The following is a 27,444-nucleotide window of genomic DNA, read 5'->3' on the forward strand; positions in this document are numbered from 1 at the left end:
TATCTCATTTGAGCAGTTGGCAGGCTGATGGAGTAGCAGGACAGGGGGGCTGGCTGTTGGGGTTTAGAAATGTCCAAGTGTTTACCAATCCTCGTGGGCCCTCTGGATGTGATGGAAGAATTGATATGACTCTCAATGACGTACTGCCTAGCCCCCCTCCCACTCCCCCTCCCGTGCCACACACAACACGCAGATAAACACATACACATACGCACAAGCATATGACACATGTTACAGTAGTACGTGTGGCGTGGGCAGTGGTACACAACTGTGCTGGATCGACCATTACTGTCATCGTGGTCATAGCCTGCGTCATCGGTGCAATCATCATCATCATCACTTTCATTGTTGCGTTCCTCTACTTCACTAGGTGAAATAGAGCAGAGAATGGATAGAGTAGCACATTACTTAGTATATCATATCCATGTAATGCATATTGGATATACAGTGCCACTCTGATGGCTGCTGTTGTCGTTTGGCTGTAGTGGGTGTCACAAATGTCTTTGTGTGCGCGTGAATGCGTGCGTGCATTCATGTGTGTGAACGAGGCAGAAAGTAGCCTATCACTCGTAACTCGTAATAATCACACTGGGGCTGCTGCTACTACAGTATACAGCCGGCAGATATTTATGTACCTACGACAGATTCTTTTCCTTTTATGGACTAGCTATAACTGTTAGAACACCATTCATCTTCTGACTCACCTTTCTTCTTGTTCTTGCACTTGGTTGTCCCCTCCCCCCCTCTCTCTCTCTCTTATTGGTATTGTTGGTATAAAAGGTGGCTGTGACCCTTGCGACTCTGATAGTAATTCATTAGATTTAGAGATTATCTGCCTCTGTTTGTCTCTGTCTCTCCCGCACACCACTCGGTACACCCCAAACATCCTCACAGCAATGCCGCACAACAGGATCCCCCCCCCCCCCCTTTCATGAGTGCTTCATTATTTATGAAGAAGTACTCCTGGCATCAAGTTCAAGCTCTCTGAAAAACTAAACATGACCATGTTAGACAGACATGCATAGTCAAGTGAACAGCAACATATTTATGGAACCCGATAGACTACTAGATCATAATAATAATAATAATAATAATAATGATAATAATAATAATAATAATAATAATAATACATTGAGTATAACGAAGACACTTTACAGAAAATTAAAATAACTATTAAAGACAAGCAAATAAAAGAAAGTAGGGCATAATGCCAAAAAATATATATAGTAATTAGAATGATAAGCTAATATGTACAGTCCTCTGAATTGAGGAACATCATGGTGTGCATTACTCTGTTTTAGATTTCTCCCAGTCTTTATTAGCATTATTGGCTAGTACCAGCCATTTACAATCACTGTTTCTTGTTCTGCAGTAAAGGTGTGGCCTCTGCCTCCCCTTGGTGGTAGTCTTTCAATTCTATGAAAAGAGGGTTTGGCTTTACTGCAATACTGTAAATGTAAAACACAAAACAATGTTACACTATATGCCATTCTCTACAGTCATGGTCAACCAATGTTGATAACATTGTTGAATAATGTCACTTGTATTTGATTTGAAATCTTCGCCCCTCTTATTCCTCTTCCTCTGCCTTATCCTCCTCCTCACATTCCATCTCTCCGCTAGTTGTGCTTCCATTGTTTCGAACACGGAAGAAGCCACCTGATGCCTCTTTTATGCTCTGACATATATGTGAAATATGTTAAGCTAGTTGAGTTTAAGCAGGTGTGGTGCCACAATCTTCGAATGCTCCAGAGACAGTGTGTAATTCAGCCCACAGAAATTTGAGAAGGGGAGGCTGTCATCTTCCACTGGAAAAGCTCTTCAGTCCACATGGTACTCAATCAATCAGTACACAGTGTTCAAGATAAAATGTATTTTAAAATAGCTTTTTGAATTTCCATTTCATGCTCAGCAGCAATAGCTCATTTGATTTCAAGTAAGGAAAATGACTGGATATCTGCCCTATTTAGTACTCTGTTTAGGCAAACTATGGCACAAGGTGGCGCAAGGTCTAAAATGCTGGGTGCTGGTATGTTCGGGTGTGTCCAGCTCCAATTTCGCTAGTTAAACAGTGCTTTATTCAGGGAGCAAAGTGAGGCACATGGTGCAAAGTGGTTGTATTTTAATCTCAGAACTATGTGTTTTGGACATAGTTAGACCAATCAGAGTGTCGTCTCCCACTCCCTTTAGTTATGTGCCCATGCACTATGGCATTAGCACATTGTTATTTAAATGACGCATACGGCAAGTTGGAGACGCACACTTTCTGCAAAATAAATTAATATACATGTGCATTAGCACATTAGCTTCAGGTTTTCACCATTGTGTGCAAGGTTCCAGTATTGATGTATAAACAATTGGATCAACTGGAGGGATCACCAGCTTTGATATTCACCTCCCATTTTGTTTCCTCCCTATTCATTCACCTCTGCCACTTTACTACTCCCCCTCCCTTTTCCTTACCCTTTTCTATCTCCATTTGTTTTTGTCTTTTAGCGAGCCGCACAGAGGCCTGCATGCTAATGACGTAGCGGTGGATTGGCGCATGCCGCTGTTGCATGGCTCACTGGAGCGAGGATGCATCACCTATACCCTCTCACAAGAAACATTCACCTGAGGTGCCCCCTCCTTTCACACCATCCATCCCATCCCATCTTCCATCCCCCCATTATGCCCCGGTGCTCAAACCCCACCCCCCGTCCCCCGTCCCCCGTCCGTCCGTCTCTCTCTTTCTCACCATCTATCTTTTTTTATCCCTCTCTTTCACTCCCCCACTGATCCCATGCCTAACACCCTGGATATATTAACATTTCAAATGCAGTCTAAATGGAAGCTAACCAGGATCCTGGGGCAGCACACTGCAATTATTATCTCTGCCAGGCTGAAGGCCGAGGGATGGAGATTATGTTTTCGCCCCTCTGTCTGTCTGTCTGTCTGCCTGACTGTCCAGAGCTAATCTCGCAAACCGTTGGACAGATCAGAGTCAAATTCCTTGTGCATGCTGTCAGTAGGCCAAGGGAAGACCAAAGAAAGTTTGCGCAGACAGTATTTGCCCCAAATTTAACATGGACAACTAAGTTAGTAACTAAGTTACTTTTAACAGCAGTAACTAGTAACTACTATAACTAGTTACTATTTTAAACTAGCTCCAAAACTGCATGTGATAAACATGCATCCTTCTATAAATGAGTCTCTGAGAGTGAGTGAGCTGTAATTTAGCCCACATAAATTTGAGAAGAGGAAGCTGTCATCTTCCACTGGAAAAGCTCCCCAGTCCAGATGGTATTCAACCAATCACTACACAGTTTTCATGATAATAATGTATTTTAAAATAGCTGAGTGAGCGAGTGAGTGTGTCCCTACATCATGCGTTCCCAACAGGCATTGTTCCCAACGAGCATTGGCCTGATTATACAAATTTGTGATAATCTATAACAATAAGCTGGCTTCCAAAGATTGTATGTGTGTGCACATGTACTGTATGTCTGGGTGTGTCCATGTGGCTGTTTTGTATCTGTCAGAGATCAATGTTAACATACAGTGGTAGGTGCGTGCGTGCATGTGTGCGCGTGTGTGTCTGTGCGTGCAGCATAGTTGCAGACAATGTTGTGATAACCCTACTTTCCCTGTAAGAAACCACAACTCTACTGAAGTTGATTTAATAACAAGAATGAAACGGGCAAGTACAGGTGAGGTGAGGAACCCATGCCAGGACGAGTCTCTTGGTGAGGATATAGTCTCAGGAGCTGGCGGCTGCTGAGGCTGTGCTCTGGAGCAGTTGGTCGTCCCCTTTTCTGTCCTACTGTGGGTCCCTAAAGAGATTAATGTAAAGCTGGAGAGACGTACAACTGTAGTGAGGAGGAGGACTGGGGAGAAATGAGGATGGGGAGTGGAGGGCAGGTGGGGAGGTTTAGAAACAGAGTTAACAGGTGAGGCATGCAATCGCAGATGTGTCTGTGATACAAGGAGGTTGGTCTCGCAACTCCTGAACTTGCATTCTCAAGTTCATGTACTGTAGCTCATCAAACATCAGGTGCGAGGGCACCCCGGTGGATCACAGAGTAAGAGCACATACAGTACCACATAAATAATCCTCCACTCATTCCCGCAGCTGAAATCGAATCGAATCTTAAACGAGGCTCTTTGCTGCATGTCATTCCCGATTTCTCTCCCGCATGTCTTGTCTCTGTACTCTGATCATTATCTCTATCCAAATAAAGTGGAAATGCCACACAAAAATAAACATCAGGTCCCTTGAATACCAAAAGAACCTTCTGGTTGACATTTTGATTTTGCCAACGATTGTTCTGTTCACAACAGCTCCCCACACGCCATCAAACATTTTATCCCATTATAAAAAGACATTAAAGGAGGTAGGGGGGGCACTGAATTCTCTCGGATGTCGCAGATGCTCTGTTCTTCAAGTTCTGTGACAGCTCTCTGGCTCATTGCCCGTCACTCTTCAAGGATCTGTTTACCCCCCTGATTGCCGGAGAAAACAAAACGCGACTGACGCTTTATTTCACAGAGATGAGAAACAATGTTTTGTGTTCTGGCAAGATAATTAACTGAATTGTTAATTATCAATTAAGAAGAATTACGCCTTCTTCTTCCCGAAGAAGGCGTTTGATGCGCTGGCAAAGAGAAAAACTATTTTGCAGGCAGAGTTTCGTGTGGCAGTTAAGGAGGGGTGGTGGGAGAAAATGAACACAATTGTGGAAAATATGGTGAGGGTGTGGTATTTGCACGTCATTGTTTAAGTCTCTTTTTGGAAGTAAGTCAGACAATAAATGTAACTTTACGGACAAACAAGATAAACGGAACTGAGCTGCTGCTGTGACCATAGGTGATCACTATTGTTTGGTGTGTGTGCAGCATGTGCAGTACAGTATACTGTATGTTTATTTATTTCCCTCTTTCTGTCACTACACTGGACCAGGATTTGCCCAGACAGCGAGAGAGACCGAAGAGAGAGATGGAGAGAGACTGAGAGAGAAAGAGAGAGAGAAGAGAAGAGAGGGAGAGAGAGAGAGAAAGAGTGAGCGTGTGTGTGTGTGTGTGTGTGTGTGTGTGTGTGTGTGTGTGTGTGTGTGTGTGTGTGTGTGTGTGTGTGTGTGTGTGTGTGTGTGTGTGTGTGTGTGTGTGTGTGTGTGTGTGTGTGTGTGTGTGTGTGTGTGTGTGTGGAGAAAGAGAGGATTTCGGTTGACATTTAATAAGAACACCTCAGCCCCATGGGATTAGCTCTCTGACACAGAGGCCAGTCAGCTATTTACAAAGGGGCTGCAGGGCCACTAGAGCTAAAATACTGTAGAGTTAGGTAAATCCTTTCAAATCCTCTGTGATGTTGAACTGACACATGAGTACTTCATTGTTCATTCAGATGCTTTTATCCAGCATTCTGCATTAGTTTAAGTGTCTGTGCGTCTAGTACCTTTTGGTGTCTCTCGATGTCTGGCAAATCCAGGTGTACAAAGTCAAAATCAGGCACAACACACGAACACAGTCTGCGTGTGTGCTGTGTGTATGGGTTGCGTTAAGGCTGCCAGTCCACCGGAAACTGAAAACCGATGGCCTCAGGCTATTGTGTACACAACAAAGTACAGACAGACACAGAGAAACAGATGGAGGACGGAGAGATCAGGACATGGAAGCAATGAGAGCAAAGGAAAGATGGGGATCTTATACACAGTAAAATCCTCTGTGTTCATTTAACTCTCAAAATGTTAACCAAATGGACCCATAACGGTCCATTCACATGTCTATTTGGTTACATTTGGATAAATTGTTAAATTTGGATACATTGGATAATAATCCTCAGTGACAAATGAACACTGAGGATTTGTACTGACTCAGCAGCTGACACACTCCACTGCTCCACTTACAGTAAGACACCATAAAACAGAGAGTTTACTACAAAGGAATAATAGCCAATGTATTTGCCATGTTACTGTTAATTGTTACTGTCTGGACATATTATTTTCTGTTTACTTTCTTGCAAGGAGAGAGAGAGAGAGAGAGAGAGAGAGAGAGAGAGAGAGAGAGAGAGAGAGAGAGAAGGGATAGAGCAGAAGATAGACCATAGAGACTAGGGGAAGGACTCCCATCTGTGTCTGAAAAATGACTTTGTTGTTCGGCAGATGCCGTTTCGTGCTGAGGAAAGCTGCAGAACCACATTACTGTTTCATGGAACGAGTCACAGCAGACAAGCCAATTTTGTCCCGACAGCCTTCCTCCCAGTGCTGTCAGCTCTGGGTGCACGTTGGAACGGCCTTCATTTAGCGCGTGCCTCCTGTTCTTGCTTGAACGCGTGGTCATTTAAAAGGGACTGGACCATAATGATGTGAGATATGAAGACGTACATCTTCCCTCGAATGTCAAATATATAGGAAATAACGAGCCGTGACTCAATTCTGCAGTCAGCTGACAGCATGGAGGTGCGTGCGTGCGTGCGTAGAAAGACAGAGGGAGAGAGAAGAGAGAGGGATGGAAAGGGAGGCTGTACACATGCTGTGCAGGCTATACATACATACATATACAGTACATACATAATCCCTGTTGACTTGCATGCACCTCCCAACTGGTTTGATTATGTCTCATCAGTGTAAGCACTAAGCTACCACTGGGCTCAGTCACTGTCTCAGTCACTGTGTCTGTCTCTCTCTCTCTCTCTCTCTCTCTCTCTCTCTCTCTCTCTCTCTCTCTCTCTCTCTCTCTCTCTCTCTCTCTCACACACACACACAGACAGACTCTTTCACTTTCTAAGACGACATCATTAAATTCAGGAAAGAGATGCAAAACTTCATTATATTATTTATCTTCAACTGGAGCTCCCTCTGCTTTATGGCTCAGCAGGGCTTTCTCTCTACTTTATATGGATTAAAGAATGGATTTAATAAAATAGAGAGAGGGGGAGAAAGAAAGGGAGAACATCAGTGGTAAAGAGAGGGATGTGAGTGCAGGACACAGGGAGAGACACAGATAGAGAAATACTACACCTTATAAATGTTTTCTCTATACCAAGTGATTACAGTGATAGAGTGTGTAGTAGTATAGACTCTGATTTGAATGAACTCGCTGGTAGGGAAGTCACTCCCTTTAAAAAGAAGTCGACCTTCCTACCCACTTACAACCTTAGCCCCTCCATTGTTGCTTTTGTTCAATTAATAGACAGAGATCTGGCCAAATTATGAGGACACCCTCGAAAACGGGATGATGCATCTCAAGGGGCTTATCCTCCAACTGACATTTCTAAATAAGATTATGCCAAACAAATAAAACGAGAATCTCTAACCTGACCAAAAGTGAAATGGAAGCTCTTCGTGAGTTAGAATCCAGAAAAGACATCATCATGTGCCCGGCTGACAAAGGGGGCGCCGTGGTAGTAATGAGTCAAGACAAATATGATTTCGGCATCAAATCTCAGCTAACTAATACAAATCATTATGTCCCACTCCCTTCCAATCCGATCACCAACATCAAAACTAAGATAGACACTTTTGTTGATGTTTCTCATAAAAGAGGCTTGATGAACAATTTCTGTCAAAAGACCACCCTGTTAGTCCTGTGTTTTATGGTGTACCTAAACTACATAAGTCTATCACTGACCCACCTCTCCGTCCCATTGTTTCCTCCATAGGCGGTATAACAGAACCCTTATCCCAATATGTTGACCATTTTCTGAGAAACCATGTTAAATACCGCAGTACCGTCACACCTTGGGGACACCACAGACGTTCTGAATATTATTGCAAACTCAAATGTGATGTGACAATGATGTTATACCAGCCAGTGTAGCCACGCTGGATGTACAGGGCCTGAATGCATCCCTCATGATGTAGGTCTCACAGCCATTCTACCTCCTCTACATTTCTTTTATTATTATTATTTTATCCAAAGACTATTTCAAATATGCTGGTAAATTCTATCTCCATGCAGTCGCAGGGTACTGCTATGGGCAGTGCGTTTGCTCCCTGCTATGCATGCCTTACTATGGGCTTCTGGGAAGAGAAATATATCTATAATCCCCAGAACAACATATTTCACTGCAAACTTGCACTGTGGCGCAGATACATAGATGATTTTGATTTGGAAAGGCACTGAAGAGGAACTAAATACTTCCTCACATATGCCAACTCCACTACCAACTACCTGTCTTTCATCTTGGAGTATGACAATAAAATCAATTTCTTAGACCATACCATTTTCAAAGGGGAATACGGTAAACTAGAAAATACAATCTACTATTAGCAGGAATACCCTTCTCAGAGCCGATAGTAACCACTCCAGTCGGCTTATAAGTAACATCCCCGTCTGTACATTTTTGTGCTTAAGGAGGAATTGTATTAGCTCTTGCCCAGATTTCACTAATAAAGCCACAGAATTAACAAACCGGTTTGTAGAAAGACGTTATGCCAAAGCAGAACTCGATTCTACATACTACAGAGCATTACTGACGAGAGACTTTATTAAACAAGAATTAATTGGATATAAACATGTCCAATTTGACTGTATATGTGTTGTTGCATGACACAGATTACATGTGTTTAAGACATGCAACATGACCTGTGATCCACAAGGCCCACAGCCTCTATCTAGCGGCGTTACAGAAATATAGCACCATCTAGCCTTTTTTTTTTTGCCCCCTTTCCACAGCCACGACCCCTTTGGTGTTACAGAGAGGACCTCTGTTACAAATGTGGCACATATATGATAACCCAGAGTTTCCTTAATTGCACAGCATATTGGCACTTTAATAATTTGCACAGCGTATTTTGCACAGTCATTATTTTATTGTTGAATACATTTGATTTGTTTCCTGTTTGACTGAGATGGCCACTCAGCCAAAGAGTTCCACCTGGGGAGACAAAAGTGTGGCAATCATGATGGGCAGGTGCAATGTATGTAATGGGTGCATTAGAGACTATTTGCAATATGGTTGACGTGCAATATAAGTTTTATTGTGTTGTGTATTGCGATGCTGCTATGACGAATGAATAAATGAATGAGTGGAAACCTGGTCAAGACGTCTCTCTTCTCCTCTACTTTTATAACATCTACCAGCCTGCTAACCGCAGTTTATGCCTCATCTGACACGACAATTGTTATGGTCTGATTGAATGCCTAACAATTGCCTGTGTGTTTCAGCATGATTGGGCTGGACCATATTAGGATAGCTGGGGGGGTTATGATGTGCTGGTGTGATTGAAATTATGTTGTAGTGTGAAGAAGGAATAACCTGTTAATGAGACTTGTAATACTTGTGTTTTAAGGCTATTTATATTCATGTATTTACTCTATGTTTAGTTAGGTATTTCTTATGTTTTAGAAACACCCCTGTCAATGGTGCAGTCTAATGGTTTAGTCCATGCTCATTAGCTCCAGCTGGCTATAAAATGCTGCTGCCATTCTACTAGAGAAGAGCTGAGGGTGAGAAGCTAAATGCCACCAGGTTTAGGTGTTTCTCCTATATGTCTTTGTCATGTTCTGTGAATAAATACACCTTCGGGTTAAACCCTACCTACTACGAGTGCCTCTGTACTGTTCCAGCTGCTAACACGGTACTCTTCCCACCTGGGTTGGGGTATATATATAAACGAAAGTGCACGCCCATTTTTTGAGGGCTGTCTATAGACGGGTTTCCGAGCGACGTCATCACAGAGCCGAATGCGCAATCTGCGCATGCCTGGGGGTGGAAGGCGCGTTCGAAAATACAGCCCTGAGCGGCAGTGAGCGCACTGGCCAATACAAACTAATAGGCGAGTGTGCTCCGGTGCGTAATTTCCAAACGCACCCATAGGCTTCCCCCCGCAGCTGCGCGGTCATATTCCTCTCAATGTTTACTAACAGGAAACCTGTCTATAGGACTGCATGTGTACTAGCCTGGTAAACCCTCCCTCCGGAAATCTCATTTCCATTTGATTTCAGGAGTGAGTCTGGCCTGAACGCCCATTCTGCAATATTGGCTGTTTCCGCCAAACTGACGAGCCTATCAGCGTCGTCGCACATCGTTCTGTGATTGACAGCGACAGTTGGCCAATCAGGTGGCGAGTACGAGTGAGCCCGAATTTGACCGAGTGCAGCCGACAAAAATGGAACGATCCGCCATTGTTTCTGTGGCCAGTTACTTTCGTTTTTAAAACGCTCTCAAACTTCGTTTTTGAGGCACGGAATTTACTTTTAAGATATCGTTTGGATAGAATTTAGTTGTTTAACTTCATATATGTGGTCAATTAATCATGACAGAGCCTATTTAAAAATTAAAATTTAGAGAACCGGGAGGGGCGGGCAGTGCCACGCATTTATCCGAATAAGGCAACCTATTTTGGGCATGGCCGTCTCAAAAGTCCCGTTGCGTCACATTAGTCTGGAGGTCTGCTGATTGGCTGGAGGGGAACAACGATCATTGGCTGAAGGGGTTGTCAGTCAATGATATTACTCCCGCCCAACTCCAGCCCACAGCCAATATTGCAGAATGGGCGATCAGGCCAGACTCACTCCTGAAATCAAATGGAAATGAGATTTCCGGAGGGAGGGTTTACCAGGCTACATGTGTACACACAGTCAAAAAGAAACCCAAGCAGCCATCAAATAGTCTGTTTCTCGAACCAATACAGGCATTATTAAAAACACAATCATAAAACACTGGCATGTCCTGCAGAGTGATCCACATATGTCCTACTGTATATCTGCTCTGACCCTCCTCTTTTCTATCTCAGATGCTGGAGCAGCCTGAGAGACCGTCTTGTGCAATCTGATCTACCACCCCCCCCCCCCCCCCCACATGGCTCCCCAAATCTCTATTACATTACGAGGTGGTGACACTATCAAGAAATTGCTATGCAGAGAGGCCTACTGGATACACACTTTCAATACTCTGGAGCCTACGGGCGTAAATGAGGAGCTTAGCTGATCGTGTTTTCTATAAACTCTCTACAAGTGCCCTTTGCAGACGGTCCCTCAGGCTGTCATTCTCTCCCTGCAGGGGTTCTCTATTAAATTGTCTCTGTCCCCTTTATTCTATTCCCAAATTCTGTTTGGTCTTCTGCTTTATACATGTTTTTTTAAGAAATATGAAAAAATGTAATACTGTATCTATTTATGTAATTTTGACAACCTTTTGTAATGCTGATATTTGCTATTTATAGTTGACTTATTTTGCCTAAACTGTAGGTCACTATTGGAAAATCCTCCACTTGAGTTCTCCACGTGTATAAAGATGTATGTATTCATTATTGCTGGCCTTTGGACATTGGCTAATTGAAGGGCCTGCTCCTGTTCCTCACCTGTATTTAAGCCATTTGTAGTCTCTTCATGGTATGACCTGATGAAGATGTATTGACATCAAAACGTTGTCATGTTATTTGCTCGCACCTTGTTATTAAAAAGGCTTTAATTGAAACAAAAATAGAAATAAATACATATAGGCCTATTAAAACATCTGTGCACATGAGTTGGTGTGTGCGTGCGTCCATGCATGTGTGTGTGTGTGTGTGTGTGTGTGTGTACAGAATGGGTGAGAAAAAACAATTAGATTAGCAATGTGTTTGCTTATGTTTGTTCTGAGAATGTACAGATCTAACCCCACTGGAACTCCAAGAGAATGGACACGAAAGAATCCTCGTACCTAATGGAACTAAAGAGGCGCGATGTGCAGAGTCAAGACTACATTAAGCAGCATTAGAAACAGAACAAGACATCAAGGAGCGTATATTTCCATGCCATATCACCTAATGTACTCTTGTTCTCTCTCTAAAATTTCCCTCTCTTTCTCTGGTCACCTCACCTGATGTCCAGGATGGAGCATGTCTATTGCCAACTTCACCCTGGAATTTCTCAAATATCCTGCTGGAATGTACTCACATGGACTTGAATAGTGGCAACAACACAAACTGGGTCAGGTTTGTGTGTGTGTGTGTGTGTGTGTGTGTGTGTGTGTGTGTGTGTGTGTGTGAGAGAGAGAGAGAGAGAAAGTGTGGAGTTTATGTGGGCACTCGCGCACATTTCTGTGTGCCTGAGGTATCTAATTGCCTTTGTGTGTGCATGTGAATACTTGACGATGTCGAGCATATAACAAGCCTGTAGCAAAGTCGGGAAAGAGTGTGACTTCCAAAAAGCAATAATAGTCGATGAGCTCCGTAACCGTCACAATTGCTGGTGTCTCTCCACATGTGTAAACATAGCTCCTGGCTGGATTTAAATTTCCCATGTGACATGCAGATACAGCTAGTCTCTGCTCTACAGTAAATCTTTTTAATGTAGCATAAAAAGTTGATATTGCACAGTGAGGTACTGCTGTACTTGTTTGTTGAACATGAGTGTCTGTATACTGTTGTTTTATAGTAGGTTATTTTCTGTGTGTGTGTGTGTGTGTGTGTGTGTGTGTGTGTGTGTGTGTGTGTGTGCGTGCATGAGTGCTAAGTCATGGAGTTTTACCAAAAATACTAGCATAATTCTATTACCATAGTTGCTTTGTTGCTGTATCCAAATGGCATGCAGACATGCTGTGAGTGTGCTGGTGAGTTTCACACGCACGCAGGGACACGCACACACACACACACACACACACACACACACACACACACACACACACACACACACACACACACACACACACACACACACACACACACACACAGCCCCTCTGTCCTTGCTCAGTGTTGCCGTCCAGTCGTCCTGTTGTCACACAACAGGTGGAGTTGAATATGAAACAGATGAGCCAAGCTTTCAGACCGCACACACACACAATAATATTTAAAACTACTTTCACATTCACAGCTAGACAGTATGTGTGCGTGCGTGCGTGCGTGCGTGCGAGAGAGAGTGGTAGAGAGTGATAGAGAGAGCTAGCCGGTGGTAGAGAGGTAGAGAGAGAGCTATCCGGGGGCTCAGACATCCAGCAGTGCAAATGAATCAAGCACTAGAGTAGGCTAAATAGATGACCTTCCTCTCACACTAAAGGTGGCTCTCCACTAAACAGACACACAACACGCACACACTGGACTAGCTCTGTTCTCTAGTCACCCCAGTGTGAGACATTCCCCACGGTCCCAGAAAAGGGTTTTGTCTCGCACTCAAATTAAGTGCTATATTTTGGAAATGAAATGGTGCATGGTGCATGGTGTGTGTGTGTGTGTGTGTGTGTGTGTGTGTGTGTGTGTGTGTGTGTGTGTGTGTGTGTGTGTGTGTGTGTGTGTGTGCGTGCGTGCGTGTGCGTGTGTGCCTGTCATCTGGAGACCCCCCCCCCCAAAGAAAATCCTGTGGGGACCCCCCTGGGGGTCCTGACCCACAGGTTGAGAACCACTGCTTTAGACAACAATGTGTCTCACACACACACACACACACACACACACACACACACACACACACACACACACACACACACACACACACACACACACACACACACTTCAGAGAGACGCGCAGCCAGCCAGTCGCGCACATCCCACAAGGCGGGGTACGAAGCTCTTATGGAGCTTTGGCGTTTTTGTCTACTCTTTTCTACCCCACCTCCCATTCTCTCATTATTCTCGCAACAACGGGTCGATATGCCTGTCGGGGCTTTCGCAGCTATAGCCTTGAGCTGACGGGGATCTAACCTAACCACACGCAGGCAGCATTTCTGGATATAAAAGTGGAGTCGGAGTGGAAGGACAGGCTGATTTGCCCCTTTTGCGCCCGCGGGTGTTTCCACTATAGTGCGTTGTCACTGACAGAGCATGATGCCGCACAGGGAATATGTGTGTTTAAGGGCTCTGGGCAGTCGCTTTTAAACTTCACCAGTTGAGCATTAACCTGCGGATACAGCAAGGTGACACCATATTGCTGATCATTTTTGCTGTTAAGAACAACTCGAGTTTGGCTGATCTTGATCGAATCCCAGCAAATTGGAATTTGGACGACAGGGCAGAATGCAAGTCTATAGACTCTTGCTGTAAGTTTTAATTGGAATTAAATCATGGATTTATTTGACCATGTCTGTTAAATGATAGCAACGTGTGAAAGGACTGGCGGTGTCATATATGGACCTTTGGCACAGCGTGATTGAGAGCACCAACCCACCGTCTCGCCACAGTGCGTAAAGTGACGGAGCTGTGGAAATGGGGGAATGAGAAACGGGGGTCTCTCATTCTTTACGGAATCTTTCCGCAGCACATAACCTACCAAAGTAAGTTCTCACCTACATCCACTCTTTAAAAAATCACCTAAAATAGACTATACTTAACTTGTGGCTGTGCGTAACTGGTGCAAATGATTTTACATTGCTGTTTACTTACATACCACATTGCATTCGCTTGCGTCGGTCAAATAAATGGATACAGGATGTGGGCACATCTGGGCACCTCGGTGTATATTGGCTCTTTTGTCCAAAATGTAAATATATATATATATTTGAAAAATGGTCTTAAGTAAAGTAAAGTATACATGATTAGAACATGCTTAAACTTTCAACAATTAAGGCCTGATATTTGTACAATTACAAAAAAATGCTACAAAACCTGTCATCTTGGGGCACCAGGGGCATACACAGAAGTTGAAGGGTATAATTAAGTCTGATAATGATGTACCGTGGTCCGTGCATGTTCACAATTCTCATCATCATGATGCCTTACATTACTTGAGACTTTTTTACATTTTGGACAAAATAGCCAATTTTACGCTGAGGTGCCCAGATGTCCCTAGTGCCCACCTATCCTGTTATCAAATACATGTGTCCAACAGTCCATAACATTTCAATGTGTCCTCCTGTCTAGTCGCAGGTTGCAGTCAGGGAGCCTGCAGAGCGCCATGCTGAGACAGCTCCTCCTGAATTCCACCGACGCCCCAGACTTCAACAACCTGGTGGCCATGGCCCAGACCTCCACTCACACCCCCGCCTCCTTGAACACCTCCTCCCACGATGGTTCGGTGAGTGTGGCCTCCCTCCTCAGACCCACCGCAGGGAGAGGAGGAGGGGGGCTACGGGAGGGCGAGTTCAACAAGCCTGACCTGGGCACCTATGTTGTCATGTGCCTGGTTCTCTTTCTGCTGGTGCTGCTCATCGTGTTCTTCATCAACTGCCAGCTCCGGAACTCTTTCTTCGCTTCCATGCCCTACGACAGGTCACTGAGAGAGGCCCGGACCACCTACAAGTAGATCCATAGGCGTCAGGGCTTTGGAACTACGCTTTTAATAACTTTGTGGGCACTCCAGCCATATGTGGATTGCTGGGGTAGACGGAGTCGTTGCATTGATGGGTTTGCTTGCCTTGACGTTTGACCCATTGGACTGAAAGGTCTGTAGCTATATGGACGACTAGGGCTTCGTCATGAATGGCGCTTAGGCCTAGCCCTAGGCTACTTAAAAACAACCCTCCCTCCTGTGATTAATTCCCTTTTGCTTGCAAATATGACCTGCCATCTGAGCTGGACCATTTTCAACCGAGTGCTTCATAACTCGACAGGAAAGGCACCTGTGGAAAGTGGCACGATACAAATGCTTTATGTATGTTAGCTTGATGTATATAAAATGTTTTATATGACTGTAAACGGAATTGTCTTGTATTGTGCAATGATGCAGCAAAACACTTGCTGCTTTCATTCTCATGTCCATTGTAAAACAATTAAACGATAAAATTGGGTACTTCTTCACATACATATTTTTAAATCTATTTTCAACTGGAAAATAGGTGGTATAGGTGTTTAGTTTCCGACATGTATAGGCTATTATAGGTTATGAGAGCCATATGGCTCTCATAACCTTAACCTCTCCTCTGGTCTACACTCTCCGAGGAAGTGTGCGCTATAAACTGCGTTTTAAATGCATTGGGTTTGCTGGTGGTGAGGTACAGTTGTCCCAAATCTTGTTGTTCCCAAACAAATCTCACATTCCATCACGGTCATATCTCTGTAATCCTCTCTCTGTGTGTGTGTGTGTGTGTGTGTGTGTGTGTGTGTGTGTGTGTGTGTGTGTGTGTGTGTGTGTGTGTGTGTGTGTGTGTGTGTGTGTGTGTGTGTGTGTGTGTGTGTGTGTGTGTGTGTGTGTGTGTGTGTGTGTGTGCGAGAGAGAGAGAGAGAGAGAGAGAGAGAGAGAGAGAGAGAGAGAGAGAGGGAGGGAGGGGGGGGCATATTGCATCTCCAATCTCGGACACAAACCTACCCTCAAATCTCGAGATTGTATATAGACTATTGTGAAGGAATTAATGCAACACATGCAATACTGTTCTTTGTGATAGCAGCAGGCTACTTACATGTTCAACATTGAGCTGACTGACTGCTGCTATAAGATATTAATCTCAACGGTGTCTCAGTTAAGCCGGCCTCTAAAGTCGTCCTGTGACTGTCAACAGTAATTTAGGGCAGCAGAGAACAAAATAGGTTTCAGAGAATGCTCGCACGCGCGGACACAAACTTGGAGACGCTTTGACCCGTCGTGCCACAGTATGATGGTATTATTCAACCACTTGGTGTCGCCCTAAACCTGATTATGCATTAAGGTGATTAGGAACTGATATACGATGCTGAATACATACAAATGATCCAACAAATGACCTTTTGAATGGCATGAGTTGAATAGTTTATTTATATTTATTTAGGGTTTAGGGCTACTTCGGCAAAACATGCAGTCATAATACGCCACAGAACCGTGCACTTACTGACTGTAGACGGAATGGTTTAAAGGTGCGACTTTAATTCACCAAGTGTCAGATAGTTTCAGGAAAATGTCTACATAGGAGGAAGTCATCATTGAACATTGACTCCTAAAACTCTCTGTAGTCCTCCTAACTGCCAAAGCCCCCTCTTTATTATCTTTGGACTTTTTGGAATTTTCACGTTTGGAATTTTGATTGATTGATTGAATACTTTATTGGTCAGAAATGTAAAGTAAACGGATAGATAGATAGATATGGAGACTCCAGCAGTCCAGCTCCAGTCCTCCTCAAATCAAATTAGCATGACATTGTTGTCAAATCCCCATGTGTAGTTCTAGAGCGCATGACCTCTCCACGTTACACTGGAATTGGTCTCTTGTAGGTGTTTGCGACTCCAGCCTGGCTGTTGGTTTTTGTTTTTCCCAAAATAGGAAAACTGCGACCTCTGGCGGCACGGAATTCTATAGGCAACCAATTTCCCTGTAACACCCCCACCGCTCCGGCCGAGCCAACCTGTCAGAACAGGAAGACACTTTGGTGAACGACGTGGTTACGCTGGCTGGTGACTGACAGCCTTCTCAGGGGAAAAAGTTAACTCAACTTACTGTTGCAGTCATGGAAACTAATTTGGGACGTACTTTTGTGGAATTTCACTGGTGACAGGACAGGAACACGCAGTCCCTGTCGCGTCGAAATAACTTGTGGAAGTTGGGGTGTAGGGTGCTTTTTCTTACACGGATATTTAGCAATACAAAAGCGAGCTAGGCTAGCTCGGGCTAACATTAGCTGGTTACTAACACACTGAAGCTGGACTTATACTTTGCGGGGACTTTGGTATGGTTCCGCTTGAGTAATATGCGTCGTTAATGTCCGAACTCTAAAAGTTTCAACAGCTGGTATTCATACTTTTACTGCCACTGTGTTTGTGGCTGTTCTTTGAATTTCCCTCCATTACTAAACATAGGCAGGCGGCTTACGGAGGGGGACTGTGCGCTTGGGGTAGTTGGCTCCGTACCAAGTCATTAGCCACTTTGTGCTAATTGTGGCTAGTTAGCCCAGGCACTTTTTAGCTTATACTCGGGTCCAAGACAACTAACTAGTCTTCTCTCCAGGGAAAAACAACTTGTGGGCGAAGTTTTTTTCTTTCCCTGTTCGAGAACAGGCAGGTTAACGTTACCACCCTACACCTTTTATTTTGACAACCAGTTTGTGGAAGCGCAGTGAATCCCAGGAGTAATGGATCCATACTCTGGAAATTCTGCCTCGGCTTCTGTTCCCAAGAAGGACAAGAAAGCAAAGAAGAACTACGAGGATGGAGATGGGAAAAAGAAATTTGTGAGTATCTCCCTGGTGTAGTCTTTTGCTGTTGTATTGCACAGAGTTGAGTTCCGCCCGGGTACAGCATCCTATCATGAACTTAAGTGATGGTTAGAACTTTCAGTTTCCTTCCTCCCCAGTCCCCCAAGTCACAGAACAGAAAACGGCAATCGCATCCCAGTTCTAAAGGCAATCTCAACCATCTTGCCAGTAAACCTCGAAAACATACCATTGCCCCCTATACACACCACCACAACACGTGCGTGTTTTGTGAACATTATGATGAGGAAGTGGCTGTTTCAAGTGTATATTTAGTGTTGCAACATTAACAAGTTGCAACACCGTGTATTGCATTCAACACCAGTTGAACTTGTCAGTTTTTAGAAGTTGTGTTAAATGAGTAAATACAAGCACAGCACGCATGGACTTGTGACCATTTCCAAAATGTTACCACTTTGACTTTACAGTGTTGGCTGTTGTAGGCTATGTTTTTATTTCGAAATATATCACTGGATTAATGTTCTTTTAGTTTAGACAAAATGACTAACCAACATTAATGTTACACCCTTAAGGCGTGGCATTGGCCCATGAGATCTCAAAATCGGTTAGTTCTGATGTCATCATGTGTAACATGTGTGATTCACTGTACTGTGTCCCTCCACTGTGTTGTCTCTGCGAAAGGGACAACACGAGGAGTGATCCGTAGGGATGCGTGTCATCAGGCATGGCCAAACATTCCAAACAAGATTGCGTAATTTAACCCCTTAGCCGGGTCTAGCAACAGTTGAAAACCGATATGTATGCGGAGACAAACGGTGTAACCATAGAGGGGCCTGAGACACACCTGGCCACTGAGTGCAATAAACCTACCACACACACACACACACACACACACACACACACACACACACACACACACAGGCACACATGCACGCACACGCACACACACACACACACACACACACACACACACACACACACACACACACACACACACACACACACAGGCACACACACAGGCACACATGCACACACACACTTTTCTGAGTCCTCCAAGTCCTTCATTAAAGGTGATGCTCAGTGACAGTCTGACATATGTTCCAAGCCCACTCTGTGTTCTGGTATGTTGCACCTTGCTGGCAGGGATGAACTTAAAAAACAAAACAAAAAGAACAACCCACATTGCCAATTTGGCCAGGTGTTTCAAGTCTTTTGCTATCAGGTGATTGTATTGAGTTTTTGCATTAGACAGCTTTATTCTGCATAGTTCAATGTGACTTGATGGGCCCAACACCTGTTTGCCTTGCAGCAGAGGGAGGAGACAGTATTTTGTCTTTATTAAAGGCATAGCAAAGTTGATTTGAGGAACTTGGAAATTTAACTGCATGGAACCAGCTCAACTAGCTTAATTTTCCATTGCCGGTACCAAGTACTTTTGCCTCATGAAAAACAAAAAAACATTACAAGTCGAGCCTGTTCCATAAAAGCAACAGTAGTCCGAATAGGATCTGATCTGTCTACAGTCTACAGTAGCCTCTGGACTAAACATATGATAGTGTGGATTATGCCAGTTTAGGCCACCTTGTGTGATGTTTCGATTTGTAGCTCCTTTAATATATAAAACTACATTGAAAGACCTCACTTTTTCTCTCTGTGCTGTGGTTGGTGCTGTCTGAGAAATGCGCTTTCTTGGAGTGAGATCAATGATTCTTACATATATCATACAATTATTACATAATCGCCTAATTGAAATTATTTGAGATACTCGCAACTATTTTCATTTAATTATTTCCATGTTGAAAAATGTTCATACATTAAAAAAAGATAGTGGAAATGGCAAATCTACATCTGCCAAGCATTGTGAGCTTGTAGATCTGCTTTTTCCACTATTTCTCAAATGTTGAGTTTAAAATGATTAAATATGGCCTATTTTGGCATAGTGCATTATTTATTTTGATTATTGGTATCGGTCATTGTCAGTCATTTGTTTCTTTGTGGATTTAAGTTACTAGAGGTTCGAATCGGGCCACTACGCTACTTTCTCTTGTCCCTGACATCATCAGTGCATGTTGAAAATCTCCAATATACAGTATACATGTGCATTTGACACGGTCGGTTTCCATTGTGTCTGCCATCAGTGCATGTTGAAAATGAAATCTCCATATAATTATGTGCATTTGGTTTATGTTGTGTATGACATCAATGCATATATTGATCTCGATATGTGCATTTGGTTTATGTTGTGGATGACATCAGTGCATTTTGATCTCTATATACACAAATCCACAGAGCGCTGCCATTGGTGCGGTGTCAGACTCGGTTAGCTGCTGCTGCGCGGTGTCAGTCAGCTGCAGTCACTGACTGCTCACGATACTCTTTTACCTGCTTTTTACAAACTTACTAACACTAACTTTACAAAGATGTACAGAAAATCGTGACGAACCTGTGTAGTTTATGGCTGCTCCAACAGCCAAGCAGGTAAAGAGTAACGTCAACAGACGGACAGAACCGCAGCAGCAGCTGATTGAGTCTGACACCGCAGCAATGGCGGCGCCACCTACAGGGCAGCGCTGTACTCCATATCTGCATTTGATGTTTGACAGTGGGATTTCACGTCATCTAGGCCAGGGACCATGGTTGACGTGGAGCTCCTTATATGGATCCTTATATCTTATGTTATGTCATGGCGACACGGTTTGTTTGGGTCTGATGCCATACTGTCACAGTCAGCATGATATACTGTGCATGCCATATTTGGGGTGTTTGCGAGTCTGGATTGCCTGTTTCAGCTTAACTTACATTATCATTTTGAATCAATGAAAGTGATGTTGTGTGACTCCTGTGTGCATTCAGTGAATCGGTTCTACACAGTCGGTCTTCTGAGGACAACGGGGGGGGGGGGGGGGGGGGGGGCATAACTTAAGGTGTAGCTTGCCTTGCAGTCTGCAGAGAGATGCCTCTGTGATCTCATGAGGCCAGGGCTGCTGTGCAAGCTTACAGTGGTCTAGGTCCACGTGATAACTCACAAGGCAAAAGCATACTTATTTAGTTATTCAGATCTTAATTTTCACATTTGAAATTCAAATATAGTTTTGACGATCAAATATGTGTTGACAGCCCTAATGCACACGTGGGCTAGTTCATGATAAGAGTAACAATCGGCATGAGTCACAGTCCCGAGATGGATTGAAAACAAACATTTGCATTGTGTGTCTGTGTGACATTGTGAGTGATTTGTCTCTGTAGTCTGTATGGGCTCACCTTTTGTGTGGTGAGTATGGCCTTGGCTTGACTAATCTGCTAGCGCTGCCTGCTAGTTGAACCCATACCTACGATGATATAATATACAACATGCTCATACTCAGAGTTAAGAGAGAGGTTAATTGCCATTGTGATGTAATACTTGGGTTTCCTTAACCTATGATGTCGTCTTTTGTCAAATAGTGACAATGAGACAGCAAGTATGTCATTATTAATGACAGACTAAGTGTAATTTGTGTGTGTGTGTGTGTTCCTGTGTGTGTCTGTGTGGGACTGGGAGATAGCCTGTCTGGTAAGCATTCCAAGGCTAATACGCCCTCTCTGAATCTCTGTGTCATGTTACGTGTGAGAGAGTTTATTGTAGTCTCATGCCATAGTAATACCTTAGTCATCATCTCCTCCGTTCCAGAGTGAGAATCCACTATGGCATTTATTTGGAAGCTATGACATGATACAAAGTAATACACTCAGCCTGAATTGTTGAGTTGGACAATAAATATATTGGAAAAATGTATTATGGAGGTAAAAAAGCCTCTAGAAGTTTCGACACTGACTGATTCAGTTCAAAGTGATGTCATCCTCTGTAATGATCCGTCTAGCCACCCAACAATTACTCTTTAGTTACTTTTATTTGTGTGTGTGTGTGTGTGTGTGTGTGTGTGTGTGTGTGTGTGTGTGTGTGTGTGTGTGTGTGTGTGTGTGTGTGTGTGTGTGTGTGTGTGTGTGTGTGTGTGTGTGTGTGTGTGTGTGTGTGTGTGTGTGTGTGTGTGTGTGTGTGTGTGTGTGTGTGTGTGTGTAATCCTCACACAGGCTGTGTGCTGTGCTCACTGCTTAGGTATACTGTATGTAACCTGTACTTATGTTCCACTGGAATGCCTGATTTCAGTCAACTTTGTAGCACAGAACAATTACGTAGCATGGCTGGCTTTGAAGCAAAAAACAGGTAGGTTATGTCGTAAACCCTGAAGCAGTCTAGGTTTTCTTTTTTTAGCTGGGAATCTGGGATCAGCATCCATATTATAATGTTTATGTCAACATTATATGATAGAACCCAGCAGACAGGCAGAGGCAGGAAGTTCAGGAACCCAACAGTCAAGCAACCATGAATTAGCCAGGGATCACTAACTTGGACAGTAGTTTGTGATACAAGTTTTATATCTCAGATTTCAGGCTGTGGTGTGTGGTGTGGTTATGTACTTGTCTGTTTTCTAGATCAAAAGTTAGATGAATGCTGAGGATTACCAAGATGCCAACTCTCCTCTTCTAATGCCCCTGCCTTCTTAAAATAATTTACTGTATGCAACAATTTGATCTTATAGACTTGAGATAGGATAACTGTCTGTTTTAGATTATATTATATAACAACATCAATAATAATAATAATAATAATAATAATATTATTTGAAATGAATAATTAATTATTACATTGAAAATGTAATAACTAGACCTTGGAATAGTCTTGAAAGTCAAAAGTCTTGAATTCAAATATTTTTTTAGCAGTAACTGCCACTGGGGAATTTTCAAATTTGAAATAGTCAAACATTTTTTAAGTAGGCTAATTAATTAGGGGGATTGAAGAAGAAATGGTGTCTCAAACATTACAAATACTATTCCAAAGCCTCCTAGATAGTATATCAGAGTCTGACAAAGGCACTTCTTTGTAGACTTACAGAACACAAACCAAAGGCTGAAGGAGCGTTTAATCAAGATTTGTATAAATCTATGTTCAGTGAAGACTGAAGAGTCATGTAATGTGTTTTGATTCCCTGTAAACAAAGAGCTTAATGATCGATCAGTTTCACCTGAGACGGTTGTAGATTTGGATACAGGTCAAGTAGGCATCTAAACATTGTGGACACCTCAAGCTTAAATTGGATTTTTTCCCCCCAAAATGTATAACAGATTAAGAATAAATGTATGCTTTGGAAAATGGTCTGAAATAATGTAAAGCATACATGGTATGAACATGCACGCCACGGTTCATCATTATCAGACCTAAATTTGCCCATCAACACCTTGTTTATCCCCAAAATGAAAATATTACAGGTTTTGTAGCCAGGTTTTGTAACTATCAACAACACTAGTGTTGATGATGGTCTGGGGACGTCCACTCTCGGTGTCTCTTTTTTCCCTCTACATCAAACCTCTTTGCCAAAAATAGCCGATCTACAAGCTCACAACACGTCATGCTGCGATGCGTTGTGAACTTGTAGATCGGCTAATTTTCAGAATAGGGATGCTAGGCTTCAAGTGGTTACATGGCGGCTTTCCGACATGTCGCCTTTACGACGTTAACGAACCCTATACCTAACCCTCACCCTAACCCTAACCGCACGCGGAAGCCACTAGTCGGAGTGGCGAGATGTCGGCATGGAAGACTGTTACCGCTTCAAGTGGTTAATGAAATAAAAGTTCCTATCACACAAAGATTTAGCGGCCACCCTGTAGTAACTCTGAGGACCCCCTAGGGGTCCTGGACCCCCTGTTGAAGACCCATGGTCTATAAGAAATGATGTGAATCTCAGGATCCACATAGAAACGACATGGCTCCAATGTGGATCTCAGACTTCATGTGACCAGCCTGTGACATCAGTCGTCTGAGGTATCTGTATGATGTATGAATCCAAATTTGAGCAAGGTTCCAGCGCTATCACAGCCGTATTGACTTCCATCATAAAATTAAAGTTAATATTTAAAAAATACAATACATGAACAACACCGCACCACACAACACCCCCCACACACACACACACACACACACACACACACACACACACACACACACACACACACACACACACACACACACACACACACACACACACACACACACACACACACACACACACACACACACACACACACACACACACACACACACACACACACACAGAGAGTGAGAGAGAGAGAGTATCTGTCATAGATGGCTAGCCTCTTGCAGAGCCATGGCATAAAAATAATAGGTCTTCAGGGGGTGTCTGGTGGGTCAGCCAGTTAGTGCACAGAAGGAATAGCTGACCTACTGTACAGTATGCTGCTTTATCTCTTGATGTTAATGGCCCTCACAAGGGTGACTTGGATGTTTCATACATTTTTTACACATAACAGAAAAACGCTAGAGGAAAACCACTGCCGCTGTTGGTGTGAATAGAAACCACTTGGCCCTAGGTTTACACTGAGCACAGTTTCACATCATTATTGTTCTACCCTAGATCTTTCTTTCTTTCTTTTTCCTTTATTTATTCAGGGAAACCCATTGAGGGCAAGCTCTCTTTTTCAAGGACGCCCTGATAACAAACATTTGAATCACATTACAATGTCAGATCAGCACTATACTTCTGATCAAGCATTCAATCATCTTCCTACACATCCCTACTGTATGTGCTCCACTGCACCTATACTTCCTGGGGAGCTATTGAGTCAACTAAAACATTTTCAAGATTCAAGATGTTTCTTTGAATAAGTCGGAGAATCCTGTAATTGACTTGCCAAAAATAGCTGATAAAATTATGCAAATCAGTTATTTTCAATGAACGGCACCGTCATGCAACAACAGATAAATACAAAAAGGTTTAAATCTTATGCTACATTTTAAAATGTATCTTTTTGTTGTGTGGGGCAATTTCAAAAGTCCTCTACACTTTGTCACTCTCTGACCTCTTCTCTCTCCATCACCCGTCCAACTCAGGGTAGCAGAACACATATTGTGGCCAAGCTAGGACGCTGAAAATGCCAGTGTGAAACTGGAGTCGTTACTGTGTAAGGGGCCTCTTGGCTCAGAATCAATCAAGGAAAGACTGTAGGAGGGAGAGTCCAGAAAGAAAGAGATGCAGATTAGGAGATTCCACAGTGGATTATAAGCCTGAGTGGGGTTACAGTCATAAAGGTAATGAGATGTATGCCATCTGGCCTCAAAGCAGGGTCCAAAATACCTGCCAAATATTGGTATATCTGCAAATGTAGCTGGTAGATTAAAAAATGTACTGGCCAAAAATGATAAATTGTGTTTTACTATTCAGGCATGCAAACTTTTCACCATTTGAATCCATAGGTCATAGCCATAGGTCATCTCTGCAAATACTATTACTAGAGTACTGAGCAACTCTATAGCCTAACACTGTTCTTCCCACCCCCAAAAAGGTTTTAGGGCCCCCAAAACACCCATACCCAGTTTGCATGCCTAACTATTGCAATTTGCTATTAGGCCCTATTAGCTACTATTTAGCATGTCATCTTGGTCTCGTGTGCGATTCTCAATCAATATTGTAGTAGTGTACAACAGTAGTAACACATACATAAATATTAATTTCACTGTTTCAACACTAAAGTGTTATGAGTATTAAAGCCTTGCTTAGCTAGTAGGGCTGTGAATTGTCTGCTATTTCACGATTCGATTCGATTTCGATTCTTGGGGTCACGATTCATTTTTTTCCCGATTTTCTTTAATTTATCAAAAATTTGAAAAGTAGTTTGAACAAATGTAAAATGCCAACATTTCTGAAAAACAAAATGAAAAGGAAAGTGTCACATTTGGTTCCTTAATCCATTAAGACCGGGAATGCATCTGTGTCATTTTAAGATTTCTTTGGCTATTCAAAAATAGCAGATCTACATACTATTTTTTGAATAGCCAAATAAAAGAAAATGACACCAATGCTTTCCCGTTCTTAATGTGTTAATTAATCATGAGTCTTCTGCAAAATGCCTAACATAAGTTCTACATTACAAGATGGGAGAAATGATTGGAGAGGCATAAGGCAGGAGCCAGGCTGCAGCTAGTCTCCTCTCCACATGTCCCCGTTATTTGTTTTCATACTCTCCTTACCTGTGACTTCTTTAGAGCTATATACAGTAATCATGGATTAAAGTTCTCAGTCGCTCCGACTGATTTAGTCATTTGGATTCCATAGAAGCTTGCGTGTCTTTCATGGAAGCACGTTGCGCAGTGAAAATAGCCGATCTACTGTACATGCAGCGTGACACATTGAGAGTGGGCTATTTTTGGTTATTATTTTAAGATGCATTTGAAGTGGTCAAACTAGCAATAATGTTCAGATGCAGCTTCGGTAAAACCCTAATGGTCTCAAAGCAAAGGTTAAAGCCTCAATCTGTGATTTCTTCACCTGGTTGGCAGTATGTAGAACTTTAGAAGACATCAGAATCCCCATTTGAGTTACAAATGTTTGCTTTAAAAATATATATATTCAAAGACCCACGATTTTCCCAAAAAATAGCAGATCTACAAGTTCATAGCACGGCACTCAGTAACATAACTGGCCCGGACTTTTGGATTTTTTAAAAACCTTTTTTTACCTCTTGGGAAATTTTTGAATAGCCCAAAGAAATCCAAAAAATGACACACAGATGCGTTCCCAGTCTTAATGGGTTAAAGAGAAGACAGAGGTTGAGGTGGGTACTTAAGTAGATATAAAGGCATCCCTGAGGAACAGTGATAATGTATTTTTCTTTGTGACCTGGGAGTTGTGGCGGATGAGTTTCATTTAGTTTTTCACAGTTTTTTTCATCTATCTTTGTCTAATATGAATTCATTGATAGCCACCAGCATAGGCTACAGCCGAGGGGAGGATTGAAGGAGAGAAAGTGGCGAGAGGAGGAGAAAATATATCGTATTGCATTAGTGGCACAGTTACATGAGATTAGGGATAGAAAAGAAAAAGTTAATATTTAATAGGGTTGTCCGATATTGGCTTTTTTACCGATAACCGATATACCGATATTGTCCAACTCTTAATTACCGATACCGATATCAACCGATACCGATATATGCGGGGATTATTGTGATTAGGGTAAGCTCAAATTTCATATCACACACACCATATACAGTAAGAACTCCTGTAACTTATTTATAAAGCAAAAAAAAAAAAAAAAAAAAAAAAAATTTTTTTTTTTTTTTCAAAAACTGATACCGATATTTTCCCGATATCAATTTTTATGCTAATATCGGCCGATAATATCGGGAGGCCGATAAAATCGGACATCCCTAATATTTAATATTTAAAGTTAACATTTTCCTGTTTGAATCCCATGGCATCTCAAGAAGCTTCGAAGTAATTGGGTTAGCCGGTCAGCTAATTATTTTTAATCTAACAGGCTAATTTCTTTTCTGATGTTTAGGTGAATGATAGACAAGTATTTGAAGACTCAATACACACACATTGAAGTCTAAACCAATAAGCGCATAGCTGTTGTGGCGGTTGCTTCCTATCCCCTGCGGCTGG

The 27,444-nt window shown here is 42.7% G+C and overlaps 2 protein-coding genes across 2 annotated transcripts in view; both read left to right on the forward strand.

The window, feature by feature from the left end:
* Window positions 1–13,543: 13,543 nt before the first annotated feature.
* On the forward strand, window positions 13,544–15,507 carry smim32 (small integral membrane protein 32). Its single transcript, XM_084041296.1, has 2 exons — window positions 13,544–14,164; window positions 14,751–15,507. Exon 2 carries the CDS (start codon window positions 14,785–14,787, stop codon window positions 15,130–15,132), a length of 348 nt encoding a protein of 115 aa, XP_083897422.1. The 5' UTR covers window positions 13,544–14,164; window positions 14,751–14,784; the 3' UTR covers window positions 15,133–15,507.
* A 1,623-nt stretch (window positions 15,508–17,130) lies between these two features.
* The window catches only part of diaph1 (diaphanous related formin 1), a gene marked incomplete at its 3' end in the record, with an annotated part of 80,687 nt that continues 70,373 nt past the window's right edge, over window positions 17,131–27,444 (forward strand). The window contains exon 1 of the mRNA XM_084041715.1: window positions 17,131–17,962. Coding sequence (XP_083897841.1) covers window positions 17,864–17,962 — 99 coding nt within the window. The 5' untranslated portion in view covers window positions 17,131–17,863. The remainder of the gene's footprint in view (window positions 17,963–27,444) is intronic.

This window comes from Gymnoscopelus microlampas (assembly GCF_963454915.1).
Source record: "Gymnoscopelus microlampas genome assembly, chromosome: 18".
NCBI classification, from domain to species: Eukaryota; Metazoa; Chordata; class Actinopteri; order Myctophiformes; family Myctophidae; genus Gymnoscopelus; species Gymnoscopelus microlampas.